At 37.5% G+C, this 22,178-nt stretch overlaps 1 protein-coding gene across 7 annotated transcripts in view; it reads right to left on the bottom strand.

Moving 5' to 3' along the window:
• Positions 1-21,671, bottom strand: part of cnbd1 (cyclic nucleotide binding domain containing 1) — a 45,517-nt gene extending 23,846 nt beyond the window's left edge. For 4 of the 7 annotated variants that reach the window (XR_013207326.1, XM_077245122.1, XM_077245125.1 and 1 more), the window contains exons 1-4: positions 21,444-21,671; positions 20,751-20,814; positions 20,511-20,615; positions 17,548-17,667 (exon numbers count right to left, since the gene is read on the bottom strand). Coding sequence is in view for 6 of the 7 variants with exons in the window: in XM_077245122.1 (XP_077101237.1) it covers positions 17,548-17,667; positions 20,511-20,615; positions 20,751-20,814; positions 21,444-21,483 (329 nt within the window). In the remaining variant the exon portion in view is untranslated. Of the gene's footprint in view, positions 1-17,547; positions 17,668-20,510; positions 20,616-20,750; positions 20,815-21,094; positions 21,133-21,443 lie in introns of those variants that run through there. The other 3 variants (XM_077245123.1, XM_077245124.1, XM_077245127.1) reach the window with 3 other exon arrangements.
• Between the last annotated feature and the right edge of the window lie 507 nt (positions 21,672-22,178).

Genomic DNA, 22,178 nt, shown 5'->3' with positions numbered 1-22,178 from the left:
AGATTGGTTTGGTTTTATAGTGGCTCTTGAAAAATGTTTTTTCCAGCTAAAGTTAGTTTTGATTGATTCACTTCCGTCTAAATGATCATTTGTTATTAGATTAGGGGCCGCTAAGACGACACCGTTCTCTCTGAACAGACTTTAAACATGAACCTGTGATAGACGCTGATGGCGTTCACATGCGCATTAAGAATTGATTCTATAGTTATGTGCGTTTGAATATATGTGCGCAGGTTTGTAATTCCTCACAAACCATGCCTAAACAAACTACTTGTCTATAAATTTTGATGCAGAATTTTTATTTTATCTTATCACTTTGGGTAGGTACGCGAACCGAAAAATTCCACAACGCTTTATCTGTAGAGTGGTATAGGGATCCTCCATAAGTTAGATCTGGAAACGGCCTGGATCCAGCAGGCTGCGGGAAAACCTCGGGATAAACAAAGACACTAAAATTAGCGTAGATGCCATTCTTCTTATGATGTAACGAGTACATCAGGATTTGAGGGAAGTGTTCCCAGTTCCGGCTGACCTAATCTAAGCAGCCTAATATTGAATTATAGAAGTCTATAGAGTGTTATGTGAATGCTAGGTCAAAGAGATGTGTTTTTAGTCTAGCTTTGAACTGACAGACTGTGTCTGCTTGCCGGACAATGTTAGGAAGATTGTTCCAAAGTTTTGGTGCTAAATAGGAAAAGGATCTACCGCCAGCAGTCGATTTATGTATTCTAGGTATTATCAACTGGCCGGTGTGTGACCACACGTTTATAAATATTTTTTTTAAAGATACTGTATTAAAAACTGTGCATGTTTTCTGTAAAGACAAGACATCAAAATTGCTGTTTCATCCATCTTGTAACCTTCCATATAACAAATAGCGTCAGACAGTTTTATGTCACGTATTATTTTTTGCAACAATTACAATATGTAATTTATGTAAATAAATTAATACCTGTTCTATCTCCCTGCAGCATATATTTTCTTGTTCTTTAGCCATCTTCTCACATTTGCCACATAAGCACATGTATGACAAGTAATGTAAACATGACGCAACAGGTCCCTCGCATAAATGCATAAATGTAATTTCGTTTGTACCTAGCAAACGTTATCACAGTATTTGTGTTTGTAGTTTAAAAAAATTATGCCAACGTTATCACAGTTTGTGTGTCTGTGTGTGTGTTGCACATCCATAATTGCAAAGGGGACGCGATTACAACTCTATAAGTACATACATGTATCAAATAACCATTCAGAGACGTCCTGGTCCATTCTCATTTGTGTTTCTTCTGCCGGAGTCTCTTCATCATCTGGGTCTGATTCCGGTTCAAACATGTACGGCTGAATGCCATACAAAACAGCGGGTCTCTCACTCTCAGCCATTCTGCTTCTACCGACTGTTGTTTGCAAGTTACGCCCTCATCCAAAGGCTGGGCGGGGATATGCAGCTCATTTACATTTAAGGTGGTACACACCAAAACAGCTCTTTTTAAAACAGGCCACAAAAATTACATTTTCAAATGGTTTTAATCAATTAATAGTGGGGTATTTTGTGCTGAAACTTCACAAATACATTCTGGGGACACCTGAGACCAATATTACATCTTGTAAAAAGGGGCATAATAGGTGCCCTTTAAGGGAAAACTAGTGTCTTAGAGTGTGTTGATGATGGTTTTAGCGCGGTGTCTAGTTCCATGGGCATCCAAGAGATAAAATCTCAAGCGCAATAGCCAGGGAGGAGTTTAGCCATCAAGACCACACAGCTGCCAGCATGAGTGAGTAATCACAACGCCGATAGACTGTGCACGCACGAGTTTGCTTATGCTGGATGAAGGTCAAATCCACCAATCAATCCTTTGTGAGCGCTTGCGTATGCTTGTGTGTTCAGTAAATCAGTGTCAGTCTCAGAGCCGGCTTCGGCCTTGTATTGGAATATTCCATCTCTAAAGTATGATTGACATCCACCAGCCTTTCCATGCCAAAAACAAGAAAAATATCCTGTTATTGCACTTTCTGAAATATTGAAATATTGTACAAAATATTAAACTATTTAAGTATATGTATATATGTGTGTGTGTATGCGTGTGTATGTGTGTTTACACCCTCGCTCTAAACATTGGCACATGATTGATTTCATCATTTTGAGGTGTAGTGACATCAAGGATGTTCTCATCACTCATGTCATGAGAGGTGCAGAGTGCTGGACCGACCATCGTATGATTGTGGCCAAGCTAAAAATTAAAGTGCGTTCCCCTTTGCGGCTGGAAAAAACCAACAAAAAGAGGCTAAATTGTTAAACTTGGGAATTGGGAAACATGGAAGCAAAAAGTGAGTTTCGATGTTTCCTAGCTGAGAAACGTAGGGATTCGGAAACTTGTCTGAGCTCAGAAAACACCATGGATCAACAGTGGAACTATATTAGCTCTGTGCTCTACGATGCAGCAGCCAAATCCATCGGCTATCACCAAGACTGGTTTGACGATAACTCAGACACCATCCACAATCTGCTTAAGGATATGCGAAAAGCACACCGGGCAACTTTAGACAACCCTTCATCCATTATTAAGACTAGACAGCCTTGGAAGGCAGCTCAGAGGAAAGTGCAAAAGGAAATACAGGCCATACAGAATGAGTGGTGGATTGAAAAGGCACATGAAATCCAATCCTTTGCCGATAAAAATGACATGCATAATTTTTATAATGCTGTCAAACCCATCTATGGTCCAACAAATCGCTGCGTCACTGTCCTGAAAACAGCTGATCGTCAAACACTTCTGAAGAACCAGAATAGTATCCTATTGAGGTGGGCTGACCATTTTGACACCCTGCTTAATCAAGACTCTGATTCAGACCCCACCATCCTGGACGAATAGCCTGAACTTCCTGCCATCCACGATCTCAGTCTACCACCAACCTTCCAGGAGGTTCCATCATCTGTCTGTTCCCTTAAGAATAACAAGTCCCCTGGTGCTGATAACATCCCTGCTGAGCTACTGAAGGAGGGAGGGTACATATGTTTGCGCACCCTCTACCAATACATCACCAAGGCCTGGACTGATGAGAACATCCCACAGCAATGGAGAGATGCGAACATTGTAGTCATCTATAAGAAAAAGAGTGACAAGGCCGTCTGTGGCAACAGTAGGGGCATATCACTCCTTTCTGTTGGTGGTAAGGTCATGGCCAAGGTGCTGCTTCAGAGACCTATCAACAACATCACTCAGTCAATGCTGCTAGAATCACAGTGTGGGTTTAGAAAGAACAGGAGCACGATCGACATGATCTTCACAGCCCGGCAGCTTCAGGAAAAGTGCCGGGAGCAACATCAGGATAGGTTTATGCCCTTTGTCGATCTCTTGAAAGCATTCGATATTGTGCAAAGAGAGCTCTTATGGGATGTCCTCCTATGGTTTGGCTGACCCAATAAGTTTGTTAACATCCTTCACCAATTCCATGATGGGATGACTGTTCGGCTGACCATAGGTGGACATGAGTCCGAGCTTTTCCTTGTACGCACAGGGGTGAGACAGGGGTGTGTGCTAGCACCAGTGCTCTTTAACATCTTCCTCCTGTGTGTCACCAAGCTTCTCCATAATGAGATTGAAAACAGCAGTGGAGTGGCAGTGGACTAGATGGCAACCTCTTTAATATTAGGAGGCTACACGCAACCGCAAAAATCTGTAGAGAGCAGGTACTGGAGCTGCAGTATGCAGACGAATGTGCTTTTGTGGCCCATACTCCAGAGGATCTTCAAACTGTCCTTGCTGTGGCAGTACAGAAGGATGGGGCTGACTGTCAACACCACCAACACAGAAGTGGTCTGCCAATGGAGTACCAATGTTCCACCAACATTACCTGCCTTCACTGTTGGAGATAAACAGTTGTCAGTAGTGGCATCTTTCAAATATCTGGGGAGTTTTCTCTCTGAGGATAGCGGCATCGAAAATGAAATCCAGAGCCGAATTAAACAGGCTGCCTTTGAGAGACTTCCACAAAGGTCACCGTATACCAAGCAGTCTGTGTAACTACCATCCTCTATAGCTGTGAAACGTGGGTAACCTACAGCCATCACATCAAGTCCTTCGAGCAGTTCCACATAAGCTGCCTTCAGCGCATTCTGGGAAATCACCTGGCATAATCGTGTGCCTCACATTGAAATACTTGAAAGACCAACTGAAGAAGTATTGAGGCCATGATTACCCAGTGCCAACTACAGTGGTTGGGGCATGTGATAATGATGCCCCCATGTCAGCTGCCCCGCAGAGTAGTATATGGCCAGTTACATCATGGTCGACGCTCAGCTGGGGGGCTGAAGAAGCGCTATAAGGATCAGATGAAGAACAACTAGAGGAAGTGTAAGATCAGACCTGAGGATCTGGAGGATGTTGCTGCTGACCCTAGCATCTGGCGACAGCTGTGTAGAGATGGGGCTCGTAAGCTAGAGATGGAGAGGACAACCAGAAGACAGCATAAGCGAGCCAAGATAAATACAGCTATAGATGCCACTGTTACCACCACCACCATCACATACAGTACATATGCCCCACCTGCAATAGAGCTTGTGGGTCCAGGATAGGACTGTTCTGTAGGGGTGTCACGATTCTCCAAATCCTCGATTCGATTACATTTTCGATTCTAAGGTCACGGTTCGATTCGATTCTCGATTTTTACTTTTTTTTTTTTAAGCACAGGTTGCTGTTGCTCCTAAAAAAGCTGACATCAGTTCATCGCAATCTAACACATCTCTGTTATTATCAATGAAGCTGACTGCACAATGAATCTTTCATAATATATAGCCTACACTTTGTTTGTTATAATTAGAGGATTTGCCAGCTTACAGAATTCAGCAATGAACAAAAAGTCAGTTTTGAGCGGTGAGGAGAGTATATCTTAAATGCTTCTGATTGGCCATTGCGTTCAAGAAATCAACACATATGTCTGTGATTGGCTAAATCGCTCAACGCTGCAAACATGTTATAAATAGAAACTCTGGCCTGTAAATCGTTTCTATTTTGTTTTAGTTGTTCTTGTTGCTTTTCTGCAACAGATAAATAAAAATGTATTAGTTTTTATATGTTTCATTAATAGATATTTCTAGTTTTCGGGAGTCCCGCGAATCGTTTTATTCTCCCGCACACACAGAGTGAGTGCATTACCGCCCGCGCTCACACTCGGCCATCAAATCTAGTCCCGCGCCGCACTCTATTGGGTTAGGAGTGCAAGTCTATAGATCAAGAGCCCGGCCCGAGGATAGTGACGGGAAATATCGGCCCGGGTCGGGCCAAGTTCGGGCTCGGGCATAGAATCTAAGTTAGAGGACTCACAGCCTTTCAACACGTGTTTTTTTTTTCCGCGCCGTGATGAGTCGTTCATGTATGTTCATTGCCTTTGTCACGCGACAAATGAACAAAAGACTCGGAAGGTCAAGTAATTATTAATGTTCCCTGTAAATTATTTTTGACTGCATTATAATGATTTCTTAATTCAGAATATGATCAAGATTGCGTAGGTGGATGTGTTCGGGGAATTTGCCTGTTAAAAGTATAACATTCAAAGCCCCTGAAGTGACTAGAAAAAAGATTAGTTAATTTTGATGAACGAGATTGAATAATAGTCAGTAAAACGATCCGAACTTTCCATCACGGGCGCGACATGGGGGCGTGGCAGCATCGACGATTCCATTTTTTATTTCGATTTTTGAGATTGTGAATTAATTTCAATCGATTTCGATTTTGACACCCTTACTGTTCAGCCATCAAAGATCTCACCGTTAAAGGCGTGGAGGTCATCATTGGATTTCGATGGACCACCTAAGAAGGTGGTTGTGTGTGTGTGCGCGTGCGTGTGTGTGCACGTGTGTGTGCGTGTGTGTGTGTGTGTGTGTGTGTGTGTGTGTGTGTGTGTAAAGAAATATTACAGGTGTTTAATAATTTTTCTAGCGAATGTTTTTCATGTTTTGCAGGAAATATTGTTTTAATTCATACAAAGTTTATAGGTGTTTTTCTATGTTTGCAATCCCCCCTTACATCCCATCTTTTGTAACATTCATTTAGTAAACAAAAGTCAATTCCTAAGTGACATCATCCTCCAGTGAGCACTTACAGTAACACAGCACTAACATCAGTAACATAAGTAATGTATTTGAGAGATTCTGTAATATTTTACGATATTACCCATCTGTTTTACTAATTCGATCCTGTTTGTTAAAAAGCGCAGAAACCCGCATACTATCAAAATGTGTTATTTAAAAAAACACCCAAATTTACCTAAAGTATGTTAACAGTTAATCACCCACTAAGCAAGAGCTAACATATTTCTGAAAGTCTGTCTACCTTCCAAAAATGACTACACAAGCTTATTGATTTGAGGTCAAACAGTACCACACAACAAAAAAATACTCACTAAAGAGTCTCCAAACATCTCAAATGCATTATGCACCTACTTTTTTTTATTTTATCTTTGATACACTCCAGACTACAAATCAATAAACTCAAATGCATTTGCTGTAAAACACTACACAGATGGCAGAGCATAGTCCTAATAGCAATAGCAGAGATGTACAAGCGTGAGTTTACAATTTACAGGAACATTTCGCATACAGTTTGGCAGTCTTAATTTCAGGGTTCACAAAACATCCTCTCTGCACCAAGTTTGTAATTCCCCATCCTCCTGCCAAAGCACTATGTGGATAAAAAGAAACACATTATGCAGTTAAGATAATGGGATATCATATTTTACACTCTGGGTCATTTCTGGAGTGAGAGCAGAACTGCCTGTTACAAGATACAATTAGCAGTAACATCATCTATCTATGGATGGGAATAAGGCAATGTTCATGTCAGGTCACCTGTTAAACATTTTAAGTCATTAAGAGACATTATGGAAAGTTCTGATCTTCCTGGTTTCTACAGAACGAGCCGATTCAAAAGATGGAACCAAATTAGTTTGTTTTTAATGAGAATTACGAAGATATGTCGATGAACTCCTCTACAAAATGAGCACACCGCTTTTATGTTCAGTGGTAAATTTTTTGATTCTTTGTCTTTGTCTAAGGCCATCTTGGTAACGCAGCTAATTCATGGAAGTAAAGCTCTTTTTTGCATTTTTAGCTCAAAAGAATCTGTATATTTAATGTTGGTCTGGCTGATAAATATGCACTTATATAAGCAGGGTTTTCCTCGGAATTAAAAATAAGCCACCCACAGGATGAGACATTTTTGGTTTTACATACAAAATCCACTTTTAATTACTCAAAACGAGAGATGATTACAAAATAATGCAACAGATTTATTACACAAAATTAGGTTTAAAAAAAAAATACACCGAAATGCTACTTGCTGTCAATAAGCCAATCACTTCCAGAAAGCATTTTTGAGCCAGTTATATTAATCGGAAAAGACATGCGACCAGGGTGGGAAAATATTTTTGGCTACTAGCCAGAATAGCTGTTAAAATTCTGGTTTTACCAGCTATTGCAGCTGGTGAGCTGAGATTTGTATTAGTTCAGAAAAAGAGAATGTTAATGTATTGTGGTTAATGTAAGAACAGGTTCATTTATTTTGTATGAAACTAATGCCATAGACTTTGTAAGTCAGATCAGATCTCTCTTTGATAGTTAGTCTAAGAAAACGGCACTGAAGTCCAACCAGTCAGATATGCATCTCGCCAGCTTTTCTTTCATCCTCTTTTCTTCAAACCTGAATAAAATGTTACTTCACTTTAATATAAGTACATTGTTGTGAAACAGCAGCATTTCATGTCAAAGGCCAAATTAAACCTGAAAACTATTTTCTATGTTGAAATTTTGCAGACCGATGCTGACTTGGAAATGGTCTCTGGCTTAATTCCAGGATCCTCGCTGACATTTCCATATACTTCCATTAATTATGAATTCTCTGTAGATAATAATAATAATTGCGAGCTTTAATCCCTCCATAAGATTCTAATTAACTGGAGGGAACTTTTCACTGAATGAATGGGAAAAAACTGAATTATAACTTTTTTTTTTTTTGTGAGAATATCTGCTGATTGCGGTACATACAGAGCCTGTGGTGCTGAATAAAAACATCAGAAGTGAAGGAGAGAATAAACCAGGAAAGAGCTGAGAAAGTGAGGAAGAACTATTGAAATCCCAAGAGTCCCAATCTACAGAACAAGTGCCATTCGTATTCTTCATATGTGTTAAAAAATTACACATATTAAAATTAAGTAGAAAGTGACTTTATTTATACTGTAAAAGGTAGTATAAACTAACTTAATTTTAATATACGTGTAATTTTTTAACAATATTTTTTAATAAAATAATTAAACAAATTAAAATGACTGAATATGTGGTGTTAGAAAGTGACTATTTATACTGTAAAAGTTAGTATAAACTAACACCACATATTCAGTAATTTTAATTTGTTTAATTATTTTATTTTCATCATGCAATGCATTTTTGCCCTCTACTTCTCTTTGCTGTATTAGAAAATATGCACATTTTGAGGAAAGCAAAAGCTAGCAATTAGTTTTTACTTTCTATAACTTTTGGATTTGTGGAAAGATCAGCATTACAGCATTTGCCCTACAAAGATTGACATGTCAACTTTAACTGTAAAACTGTCAACTTTGTTGTTTTTTGAAGACATAATTATGTCCTAACATGTATTAAAACTTAATAAACAATGGAAATGATTAACACTTAAAGGGATAGTTCACCCAAAAACGTTAATTCTGTCATCAATTACTCATCCTCATGTCGTTCAAAACCTGTAAGACTTTAGTTCATCTTAAGAACACAAATGAAGATATTTTTAATGAAATCTGAGAGCTTTCTGTCCCTCCATTGGCAGGTACGCAACTACCACTTTGACACTTCAAAAAGTTATTTTAAAAAAAAAGCTGTTTTTGGGGTCAGAATGGCCAGCAAACTTAATACAAATTCCAAAGAACATTTAATTTTGGCTTTTATTCACATATAAACATTGATCAACGTACACATCAGCGGAAGCTCAATCATGCTTGCTTGACTTGCAAGAACCAATGAGATTAATTCTTGTGTGTTATGTAGCACGTTTGAGCTTCCGCAAGGACCAATGAGGTTCATTCTCGTGTTACGCAGCACATTTTGAGCTTCGACAAGAACCAATGAGGTTCATTTTTGTGTTACACAGCACGTTTGTGCTTCTACAAGAGGTTTGTTCTCACACGTCAAGCTAGTAGGGTTAAGCTACTGTTTATGTTCGCTGATCAATGTTAATATGTGAATAAAAGACAAATCAGTTCATCATATAAAGCGATTGAGTCTCTTCAGAAAATTCTGACTAGACCGCTCAATTCATATGGATTAGTTTTACGATCTTTTTAAAGCATCAAAGTGGTAGCTGTGTATACTGTCAATGGAGGGACAGAAATCTCTCAGATTTCATTAAAAATATCTTCATTTGTAGATTTTTAAAAAACGAACAAACATCTTACGGGTTTGGAACGACATAAGGGATGGCTGACAGTTGGCAGAATTTTCTTTTTTGTGTGAACTGAGCTTTAAATTATTATTTAAAACAATGTTTCAAATACTTACTAAAAAGTATTTTAGATCAAATTGTAAATGGCAAGCGTTTCATAAAATGACCCTTTTTTATCAAAGCTAAGAATGAACAACAGTAACCTCAACAAAACAAAGAGAAAAGTATATGTCACAAAGAGCCTACAGCAAAGACACTCATTTCACCTCCCGTGAGAAGGGTTAAGGACCGTTCTCCATGTTTGTGCCGCTCAGTTCGGGAGACAATTACAGCCGCATCAGAGAGGTTTCAGTGGCCAGCCGCTTTCACTGAGCAGCTTTCACGGGTCTGTCGGACAGCAAGAGGCTTTGTCTTTCAACAAATAACTGTAATGGACCTTATCTGTGGAGCAGGCCGCCTTTACAACACTATCTTATCAGCCACCAAATACTTTCCTGCGAACTATCTCCAGAGAATGCACCGGGAAAATTGCCACTAAACCGAGAGCAGCCTCTGACATAAATCACTGAGAAAGAGGTACATCGATAAGGGCTATCTCAAAGCTAAAGCCACAAAGCTGTTTTGGGGTTAGAATGGCCAGCAAACTTAATTCAAATTCTAAGTGCCACTTTACTTTGAAGATAAAAGGGAAACCTTCTCCAGGTAATCAATTCAATCTGAACGTGCAAATCTCATTGCAGATAACCTCCACTGTCTTTTCTTAAATTGTCTTCACTTTTGTAGAGCTCAAGTAAAATATGAGGCAAAAAGTCAAGCCAGAATTAGACAAAAAAAAAAGATTTAGCTTTTTATCCCTTTTATACCACCAAGAAAGTCAGAATAGATAAGCTCTTTAAAATCCAGCAATGACTGGTGCAATATCTGTTTTATCAGAAATGTCCGATGCCACATCCATCATGCACATCAGATTGCAGCAGTCTTACAGTCTTATATCCCTGCTGAAAGAGACCAGAAAAATGGCGATCCAGGTTAGTTTATTCTGGTTAGTGCCGGTTTAGTGCTAGTCCTAAAGGAAGAATATATTGGTAACAACATTGGACCCCATTGACTTTCATTGCATGGACAAAAACAAGACATTTTACAGAATATCTTCTTCTGTGCTCCACAGAAAAAAAGAAAATTATCCATGTTTGGATAGACATGAGATTGAGTAAATGATTTCATTTCATCACTGATTGACTAGCAGATCCACCCTTATGCTAGTTAAACAAAACAGAAGTACTGAGTTCGAGAGAACTAAACAAGTATTTATAACAGTTAGTTGGTCTTCTGTGATTTGGCTTAATTGAAGTCCACCAACCAGAGCTTGGCTGCCATGGACGTGTGAGAGAGACAGAGAAAAAGTGATCCGTTTCCTCATGTGTAGCAGCTCTTAGAAGTCTCAGTTTCACAGCTGGTTCTGAGGTTCTCCTACTAACAGCCAAAGTCCTGAATCCTGACAAAACAGAGCTCAAGCACAAATTATAACTGTCAGAGCTGTTAAATAAGACTCCACAGCCAACACGTGTGTATGTCATCAAAACTGGGAACGTTTTTTGGACCAAAACACAACTCCGTGAAAACAAAACCATTTCACACGCCTAGCAGGAGATTCTGTTAAATGGAAAAACTAAAGTCATTGTTTAAAAAAAACAAAAACACATTTTCAAACTTGATATTGCATCTCATAAACATTTCGGGCACAGTGAGGAGGTTTGTCAGTGGCACCCTGTAGGGATCAATCATTCTTTGAAATTTCTGCCATAAAATCATGAAGAAAAGGCATTAAGACTTGTGCAGCTTTCTGCTTTGCAATTGTTTGAGCCAAACACTCACCAACAAATCCCAAAGTAAAATTGAATTGCTTAAAGGTTGCTTTTTCATAGCTCAGAAGACTTAATGGACTTCACTTGCCCTGTACAAAAATAAAATAATAGACCTTTGTCAGGCAACCAAAAAACATTTATCATGTAGTAGCTCCTAAATTACCAGTTTGATTCAGGTCCAGTGTTATTTTAGTATTATTTATATACTATTATAGTATTTATTCATATTTTGAATTCATTTTTAATCATTTTAATTTCAGCTTAAGTAATTTATGTACTTTTGTCATATTTATTACACACACATATTATTTGTTAATTTGTCATGGTTAGTTAAACTTTATTGTTTACGTTTAAGCTTACGTTTTTCATCTAATATTTATATTTTATTTCTCCTTTTGCCAAAAAAAAAAAAAACATTTTGATTTTTAATAACATACACTGATGACTTTGGTATCTTGTGCTCAAATATGAGGACAGTGGGAGACATTATTGAGATCTTTTCTGAAACTCTAGAAGAAACAAAAGAGACCTGTTTCTCAGTTGATCCATATGAGAAGCAAAATCCATTGTGATATGTGATTTTTTTTTTTCTTCAAGCTGTAGAGTTAATGAAAACAAAAGAATCAGGCCCGTCTACTAAGTAACAGCATAGAAACAGACCATACCTGGTTTATATTAAAGCTAGTTAAGTCAATGAGTTCATTTACTCAGCTTTGGGACAAATAAATCCTTTAGTTGTTAGTTTTGCTCTCAAATCTGACAACAAGGGAGTCTGGTCCAAAGCACCAAGCCTAGATTGACCTGCCCAGAACCGGACTTTCCCTTCTTCCCAATCCCATTCGACCTCTCCAATGATGATGATGAAGTTTCCACTGCAGCTGTTGTTATATTCAGAGTTTCTTTAGAAAGAAACCTCACTCCTCTAGTAAAGAGATTTACCAGTGCACTTATCCCCTGACTCCATCACTCAGAACCGTCAGCGATACCATTTGTGAACAGCACCTGATGCTGGTCATATTTCCAGAAAAATACAGTCTAGTTAATTTCTCTCTGGTGCTCCTTTCCCACTGTGAAGAAGAGTAATACAAATCCTGGGTTTTCTAGTTTCTTAATGCGCCATCATATTAAATATCTGATCATGAATGTCTTGTGAAAGAACAAACTGATCCACAGCAAGTATTTTCTGGCACAGATAGAGAAACTATTCAACTTCCAGAGCACTGGGATAGATGGTTATTTTGACCTGGTAGAAGCAGGTTAGACCAGTTTGGACCAGCCACAAACCATCTAGCATGTTGCACAAATCAGTTTTACCACCTTAAGCTCATATGACATGGTTTTTCCAATAAGCTGCACCAGACACTATTGAGCTGAATTAAGGCATGCTGTTTAAATGCCACATAATATGCTTTTTAAATATCTGAATGTCCACTGAGCACTAAGACCTTGAACTGGACATTTAATATATAGACTGTAAATCAGAAATAAACCTAATTTAAAAACAAATTATCAAAAAAGAAGTGAATTCAAATACCACAAACCACCGAGAAGAAGATACAAAAGAGGTTCGAAGTTTAGGAGGTTTCTTTCTCTTGCTTTCATTTCATTCAACAGCAAATACATCAGTGGTTTCGAACTGTAGGCTGATAGGGAACACGGCCAATCGTGGTCTCCACACACATAAGCCCCAGAGCTTTCCAAATGATCTAAACTCTAAGAAAACACCATAAAACTAAACATGTCACGTGATTTACACATCTGAACTGCACTAGATGATAATCATGCCTGCTGGCTGAATATATAGATGGTAACAGATGTTAAATTGTGTTTTTAATATAATAGTATAATATAAATAAATATTATACACATACGCCTCATATTTACACCGATTAGAGTCTCAGGTAATACTGAAATCTTTTCTGGGTCAAAGTGTTTCTCTCTGTCCAGCACACACATCCCCAGGAAACACAGAGGAGGATTGTGGGAAAGGGTGAAGTGTTGAGGAGGGGTCAGAGCCTTGAAACACAGAGCAAAATAAATACATGAACTATAAAAATAAAAAAATACAGTCAGAAAGTGCACACAAAGCAGGTTGTGCTGGCTGGTTTCCTTCATTAAATAAGCTGAACGTCTTCCGCTGGTTCCTGGAGCAACCCTCCCCCCCCCCCCCCCCCCCCGTCACTGCCCTGCTCTGACTGTTACAATGGACTCCTGGACGTGGAGCTAAATGGGCAAAGCCAGCATGGGGGGAAGCCAAGCACTTCCTGCCTCTAGAGCTGGCAGAGAGACAAGCTCTCACGGGAACAGCGTGCAAGAGCAGGAAGTATATGTATGCGTGTGTGTGTGTGTAAGTTGCCAGCACAGTTGGTCCAGCTCCCCATGAGACCCGGATGAGGAAAACTGGCTTTATGACAAGAGCAGATGTAAAGACATACTAGACAACAAAAACCCCTATAAGTTAGTGTATGCACACACACCAGGTCATCGGATGACCTTCAGATCAACCAACTGACCTTTGGATGCGTTTAAAATGTTTTTAGAAGAGCTGAGAAATGACAGTGTGGTGTAAATCGTTCTTACAAATTCAAGATCATTACATTGTCCACATTTAAGTCAAAACAAAACGCAGTTCGCAACGTGTTTTACTTCTGTAATCTGACATATTTCTGAGGATATTCAACATTAATGAATATTTATAATAAAGAAACCTACTCTTAGCATTTACATTCACACCCTGGAATGATGCAATTTGAAATCTGCCATCTTTTCTCACGGGCGCTCAGTTTCACACACTCACAAGTTTTTTTTTATTTAGAGCCAATCGGCTGAGCCACAAATGTCAAGTGACTACTCACTATAAAACCACTAAAAAATTACATCACAGCGACGCTTGATTGGCTCATGGCACTACAATAAGTTCAGTCCCAAACCCTTCACTAACGACTATCCCAAGTTGTGAAAGGCCGCAAACAAAGAAAAATATAAACATTCATATCAAATTTTCAAGCTTTTATGTATATTAATGATTATTATTAATAACAATAAAACATTAATCAAATATAAATAAAGTTAAAGCTGCCAATGGCAAAGCATGTACTACAATAACATATTTGTGTGTATGTTTATATGAGCCGTGATGCAGCAGACAAATGGCTTTTCGGGACAGAAGAAGCCTAGCAGCATGGACTAACCATAAAACAGAGAATTCTATGAGATTACCAAAGGCTGGATCTTTGATTTATCTATCTGGAATGGATTGGAATGTGGCTATGAAATGGGAGTGTTGAAATGTAAGAGCATATCATTCAAAATCAATTTTGATAGAAAGACAAGCTTTTTTCTTTAAAAAACAAAAACAATAACATGCACTAAAGAATCGTGCACAATAAGACCAGCAATGTGCTTAAAAAAAAACTAGACAAGGTAAATTTGGATTTCTTGTTGACTTTAAACCAAATCCGTTATTTTGTTTACCTTTAAAGCAAACTCATTCGTCATTTGATAGTGCTTCCTGTGGCACCGTCAAGTGTCTATCGCTGTGGGCTTGCGATTTTTTACCCTTTCTAATCTCATTTCCACATTGCTGAATGTCACGAGGCAGAACATCACAGGGACAAGACGATTCAGTCTCCATACACGGCCCAGATATCTAGACACTGAGCTGGAAAGGGGGAAAAAATGTGAAGACATGAAAATGCATTAAGAACCGTCTACAAGGGCATCGCAAAACCCTGTAGGTAATGTCACTACAAATGCAAAACGGCATCACGGGAAGTTTTGCTTCCAGCTGCCCATGCATGAAGCTCTCTGTATGTGATACATGCTACTCAGTTGTAATATGGCACATTAAAGCACAAATGTTCCCTTGTTATAACTAAGCATGCAAAGCACATCAAAGTAGTGAAGCAATCCAGGAGAAATGCTTTGCCATCTGCCTTCATTAACTCCGCCTAAGGCACAGTCCATCTATCACACACTGAGTGCTCAGAATTCACGCTGATTATGTTTTACCATGGTGCACTGGTACAAGTTTCTCCTATGGGATGGTGGTGCTTCCTAATGCTTAGTGGTTTTAAAAACTCTCATGTATTACATTTGGTGCATTAAATTAATCAAATGTGACAGGCATTTATAATGTTACAAAGATTTCTAATTTAAATAAATGTTGTTCTTTTGAACTTTGTTCATCAAAGTATACTGAGAGAAAATAAAAACCATTCCACAACAATATTAGGCAGTATAACTGATTTCAACATTGCTAAGAGATGTTTCTTGAGCACTAAATAAGTATATACGAATGATTTCTTAAGGATCATGTGACACTTAAGACTGGAGTTCTGATGCTGAAAATTCAGCTTTGCTATCACAAAAATACATTACCGTCCAAAATGTTGTGGTCAGCAATATTTTTTGTTTGATTTCGAAATAACTCTCTTATGCTCACCAAGGCTCCAATTACTTGATCAAAATACAGTAATATAGCAAAAACAGTTAATATAACAATATTATTTTTTACTGTATTTTGATCATATAAATTCAGCTTTGGTGAGCATGAGAAATTTCTTTCAAAAACATTAAAAAAAATTACCAACCCTAGAATTTTGAACAGTAATGTACATTAAAAGTGGAATCTGTGCCATACAGTATATGGGGCGAAAATTATCATAGAATCCTAGGGTGGGCCCTCTCTCAAAAGAACATATAAAAATCTAGTTCATATTAATTTTTCACACCAACTATGTTCTGATCCTCCACTGAAAGATCTCCATATCCTCTTTCCTGTGTCTCTGGTGTCTATCTGTCCTACAAAGCTCAAGAACAACCATAAAAAACAGATCCATTATCCCAGGGAAGTTAAGTAGATGAATGAGGGAAAATATATCACAAGGACCGATATCCAAACACCTACAAGAAACATATAAGAAGACGAAATGCTATTTGGATACTCCAATCCCACAATCCTGCACTGCTCAACCAAAGAAAGCTACATTGTTCTCTCTCCCTCTCTATTCTCACAAATGAACTGTGTAAGCAGGAAAGTGAAACAGGGCCTATTGATATGAATTAAGATAACGCTGTAAGATAATGGCAGAGAGGGCAGGAGATTAGTCCCATCCTCAATTATGCTCTTAATGAAGTGTTACCAGATGTCATTCAACAGTGAATTCTGCAAAATGTCGACTTCATTTTTTTATGAAAGCTACGATTTTAATTTGCCAAGGATTTCATACAGCTAAAACTAATTAAAACTGTGTCGCTTCAAATATTATCCAAAGAAATTCTGGGATGCATGTGGCCCTGAGCAGAATTAAGTCTGACACGCTGAAAAGGTGATACACTGCCCTCTGTTGGTAGATGGAAACACTGGATGTTGGACAGTCCGATGTCAGTTTTATCAATAATGTTATGAAATACAAACAGATAAAACAGTGTCGGACTGATAATAATAAACTGGTTGAGAGTGAATGAATGCAGTCAATAAACTTGACACATTCAGCAATTGTGGGTGTTTCTAATTCTCATCTGTGATTCTTCTAATTACTGTAATGCAGAAATGAGAGTCGTCCTGTTTTGGACACAATATTATGTGTTTGGCCACATACTTGGAATAGATTTAATAATAAATTCTAACACAATATGTTATTTTGTTTAACATTTTGAAAATTTGCAGTAAAATAATGAGAACTGCAGGAGAATATGTGCTTATTTAACTGCACTTTTTATTTCTGGGGTTAAAGGGATAGTTCACCCAAAAATGAAAATTAGCCCATGATTTACTCACCCTTAAGTCATCCTAGGTGTATATGACATTCTTCTTTCAGACAAATACAATCGGAATTATATTAAAAAATGTCCTGGCTCTTCTAAGCTTTATAATGGCAGTTTCTGTTTTGAAGTTCATAAAAGTGCATCTATCCATCATAAAAGTGCTCCACAGGGCTCCGGGGGGTTAATAAAGACCTTAATATTTTTTTAATATAACTCCGATTGTATTCGTCTGAAAGAAGGATGTCATATATGTACACCTAGGATGACTTGAGGGTGAGTAAACCATGGGCTAATTTTCATTTTTGGGTGAACTATCCCTTTAACTGTGACTTTTTTGACAGACTTCACCCCAGCAGCTTCAAATCAGGTCTGACAAACCATATAAATTAGTATTCTATATCAGTCATTTGTATCATCAATATGTCCAGAGGGCCTTAAACTACTCACTAAGAACCATTAGTCATACTCACAATTTCTTCAGGGCTTTGATCACATGATTCATGAATGAATCCTGCGCCAGTTTTGCATGTGGCTGATGTCTGCTGACCTCCTGGACAGACTCATATACTCTCAGCTTCACTGGAGGTTGGCTGCCAAGAGGAATAGAGAAGATCAGACGATTCTCATAAAGTTTATATCCATCACTTGCCAATTCCAAAGTTTGTGCTGTCGAATCAGAATGTAATAAATGAGGATATTCATGTCAAAGTGTAGTTTAACACTGTTGGGCTGCAAGAAATAAAAAAGGGGGTTATATTTTACTGTAAGCGATTGCATGACAAGACTTCAAACATGCAGACTGAGATATTACGGTAACACTTTACAAAAGCCTTAAGTATAATGCACTATAAAGGTATTTCATAATGCATGTTATAATTTATAAAGAATTGTAACCAAAGTTAAAATGCATTATAATATTTGCAGATTCCTGGTTACACCTAAAATTGGTTGTTTGTCATGTTTTAATAAAGGCATGCTCAATGAATAGGTAAGTATTAGGTCACACTTTAGTTTAGGGTCCAATTCTCACTATTAACTATTTACAACGACTTTTGCCTCAAACTCCTAATTACTGTTTATGAATAGTTAGTAGGGTAGATATTGGGTAGGATTAAGGGATGAAGAATGTGGCCATGTAGGGTAGGCATTAATATGTGCTTTATAAGTACTAATAAACCACCAATATCCTATAATATGCATGCTAATAAGCAAATAGTAATAGTGAAAATTGGACCCTAAACTAAAGTGTAACCAAGGATTATAATGTATTATAATGTAAATGTGGTTACAAATATTCATGAGACCGTACAATGCATTATAAGGTGCATTACAGGGCATAATTAATGCATTAAAAATACTATAATGCATAAATTCTTTAAGTGTTACCGATATGACTCATAAGACAATTTCCATACTTTATAATTTTGTCAGATTTTATAGTTTTAATGGCTTTTTATTTTTCTAAATTGTGGGGAAAGTAATAATAAAGAATGAGTAGGTTTGTCCAAACTGTTGATTAACAGAATAACTAAAAATGTGCAGCTATATTAAGCAGTGCATTCAGTCAGGATTACCATAGTCACAAAGATGATTTACAAGATAATCACTCGCCATTTTTCACTTTTACCAATCCTTAAATAACCCTTCTTTGTCCGCGCTATTCAAGACGCACGATTCCAACTGGGAACAGATCTATATTCCAGCCAATTAGAGCCATGACTCATATGTCACTACCCGCAAGAACATTCATTTTTGCTGCTCCAGCAGGCTGTCGAGAAGACTGTAAACATTACTCAGAACATCTCTGAGTGGGACTACAGTGAGATTGAAATGACTGACAGCTCCTGAGTTTCTGCGTCACGCCTCAGCAGGGGTGCGGCCCACGTGTATTTTAGAAAACACTTCCTGTTGGTGACTTTCACTCTAAAAGATGTGACTTTCCAAAAGGACACAAGGGCGATTTTTAGAACAATGACACGAGTTTGGCCTGAAACTCCCCCTGCACACTCTGATCAGTAAAGTTGCAGAGCAATACAGTTTTTTCGTTCATCCACAATATGCATAAAGAAATCATTCCTTTTATTCAGAAAGGATACATTACACTGATCAAAAGTGACATTTAAAATGTTACGAAAGACTTATAATTCAAATAAATGCTGTTTTTCGGAACTTTCTATTCATCAAAGAATCCTGGGAAAAAAATTCAGCCTTGAAGTGAGAACCAAAACCTTACGTGCACTAAATTTGAATGGGTTGTTCAAATTATTTAAATAGGCCATATTTTGCTTTTTGTTAATGTATCCCTTTTTCTTTAGTGTGTAATAATGTATCTGTTTGTGCCGACAATACACAAAGCCTACTTACCACTATGAAATGTTGGGCTCAAATCGTGCTTGCTAAGTTGGTTCCGATTAATCTGCTTGATCATCTGCATTTTCAAAATCCGACTCTGCCTCGAACTGATACAGTAAAACCGACGACATTTATTAACTGTGTTTACAATTGTTTTGGAAGCCTTGGAGGCTAAAACTCATGACTATGGTAAGGGTTGTTGCATTTCTTACACACGCTTAAGGTGTTTTCGTCAATCACAATGCACTGGGTCAGCTGTCCAATCAGAGCACTCTGGGCTTCTCAGAAGGAGAGGCTTTGTAGTGTTTCAGACAGACTGGGAATAAAGGTGCCGCAATAATGTACAGTACGTGAAAAGCATGTTAACCAATTCTAGTACACCCAATAAACAAAATTATGACTTTTTAAATTATCATTATAAGGGACATTACAAACAAAAAACGGTCCAGAATCATATAGCTTACTTTCATGTGTTTGTAAAGTATCTTTAATTTGATTACATGTGACCTATGTGGATCACTGTTTAATTTATAAGGTAATCTAATCTAATTCTGAACTTTACTAAGGTTTCTTTGCTACTGTGTTTGTTTATAACCAAGTTTTGCAGCTGAATAAACTACTACTCCAGGTAAGAGGATTACACTGATCATGAAACTGATCATGAACAGCTCACTGAAACTAAGCAGACACGATTTACACTTTTTTTTGGACAAAGCTACTAGGAATGGTATGGAAGCTTGTTTCCGCTACTGAAAAAAAAAAGAAGGTATTTGACATTTTTACAATTCTTTAAAAAAAAATTTATTTTTATCCTCAGAATTGCGAGTTTATATCTCGCAGTTACCTTTTTTTACTATTTTACTATTCAGTGGCGGAAAACAAGCTTCCATAGAATGATGATCTTGCATTGGAAATAACTGACTCCATAATGTCTGTAACCATAGTCTTCATTGCAAAACTTTTTCCTCAGTGAAACTAGTTTTAATGGTATGATCTCATGATATGTACTGTGATTACCAATTAGTAATTTGTATTAATTAGGCTTAATCATTTTTGAAATATTAAAGAAATAGTTACTCACATTTTACTCTTGAGTTGTATTCTGGGTAAAGATGTCTGAGGGCGCAGGAATATTCCTTGATAAAGTTTCATGAATTTTTTATGGGCCTCTTCAGTAGAACTGCTACTGTGAAGAGAAGCAAGACTGTTTTTTACCTCTTTTTTTAATGGAATATCAAAACACTAGTTTAATAAGTTCACAAGCAACTAATACATTCGGAAATGAAAAAATAGAATTTACAACATTAATGACCATTCCTACCTTTCATTTAGCTTGTTTAGCTGTGTGAGCTGTGTGTAGTCGATGTCTGAGAGTCTTTGCTCAGCTGTGATAAAAGTATGAAAGCCACATTTGGCAGATTAGTAACAAACAACACAAATCATTGTCCTATTTTGTGAAGATCAGGTCACAAGGATTATATTTAACTGTTATGATCACACAAATGTGTGTAAATCTCTAGACGTGGTTTTGTATGCTGATTTTAAACACCTGTAAAAACTCTCTTAAAATTAGGATGAGAGTTATTTTAACATAATTTAAGTTAAAATGAGTTAAAGGAATAGTTCTCCTCCTAAAAATGAAAAATCTGTCATCATTTACTCAACCTCAAGTTGTTCAAAACCTGCATTTCTTTCTGCTGCTGATATTTTGAAGAATATGTGTAACAAAACAGTTGATTTGCTCCATTGACTTCCATAGTATTAGGAAAATAATGCGCCAATATTATGTCTTTAAGAAGATTTTTCATATATAAAATCTAAAGCTTATCTTACCGAATTAAAACGTTCAATAGACAGAGGACAGTCTGGTCTATGCAAAATAGCCTTGTCATTTACAAAAAGGAAGTGATCCCAATCCAGCCTGTAATATGAACTAAACGGTCTATGATATGTACAATACAATACAACTGACTCCGTACATTATTAACCATGTTGACATGAAATGTCTCTGTACCTGAACGTCGGTATCGGCGCATGACTGTTTGAAGTGTCATTGCAGCAAATGATAACAAGACGATTCAACACTTGAGACCATGCTTGAGACATGTAGGCCTGTTGCTGTGCGTCATGGCAACAGCCATGCAACTACTCATATTACAGACAGGTTATCGTGTTAAAACATCATTAATAAAACGTGTAAGATAATTATTAGTCTTGGGATGGCACGCTTCCACACGCAAAAAAAAAACAAATTTAGCAAGTTAATGAAGTACAAGTGGGCCGACAGGCTAACAACTAAACTAAGTAAACAAGAAGTTCATATTGAGAAAACTATTAGTTTGTCTATATTTGCTATAAGCCAGCCAAACAGGAACAGGGCCGTTGCGTGTCGCCGAATCAAATGTTTTTAAATGAACGAATTCGCTTGAATAAATGACTCATTGAGTCACTCATGAATCAGTGTTTGTGAACAATTCTGTTGAATGATTTAATGACTCCCCCATGAAGACGGTAGTTTGTCGCCACCTATGGTCGCCACACACTGGCGTAAAGTCACGTTCGAAACAGTCACCGAATAAATCAAAATCAAACACATAAATAAATACACGAGTTATTATTATTAACTAAAAATATTAAAAACATGTTTTTTAATTGAGTGAAAGATAAAATCAAATATAAATATTAGATAACATATAATAAATGTTGATTTGACATTTGAGTTTAAGAAGTCAGCTAAATATTAGCTTTA

Source organism: Siphateles boraxobius, unplaced genomic scaffold (assembly GCF_051911475.1).
Source record: "Siphateles boraxobius isolate OS27281-9 unplaced genomic scaffold, OSU_SipBor_1 26, whole genome shotgun sequence".
NCBI classification, from domain to species: domain Eukaryota; kingdom Metazoa; phylum Chordata; class Actinopteri; order Cypriniformes; family Leuciscidae; genus Siphateles; species Siphateles boraxobius.
This window is presented reverse-complemented; position numbering and strand designations above follow the sequence as displayed.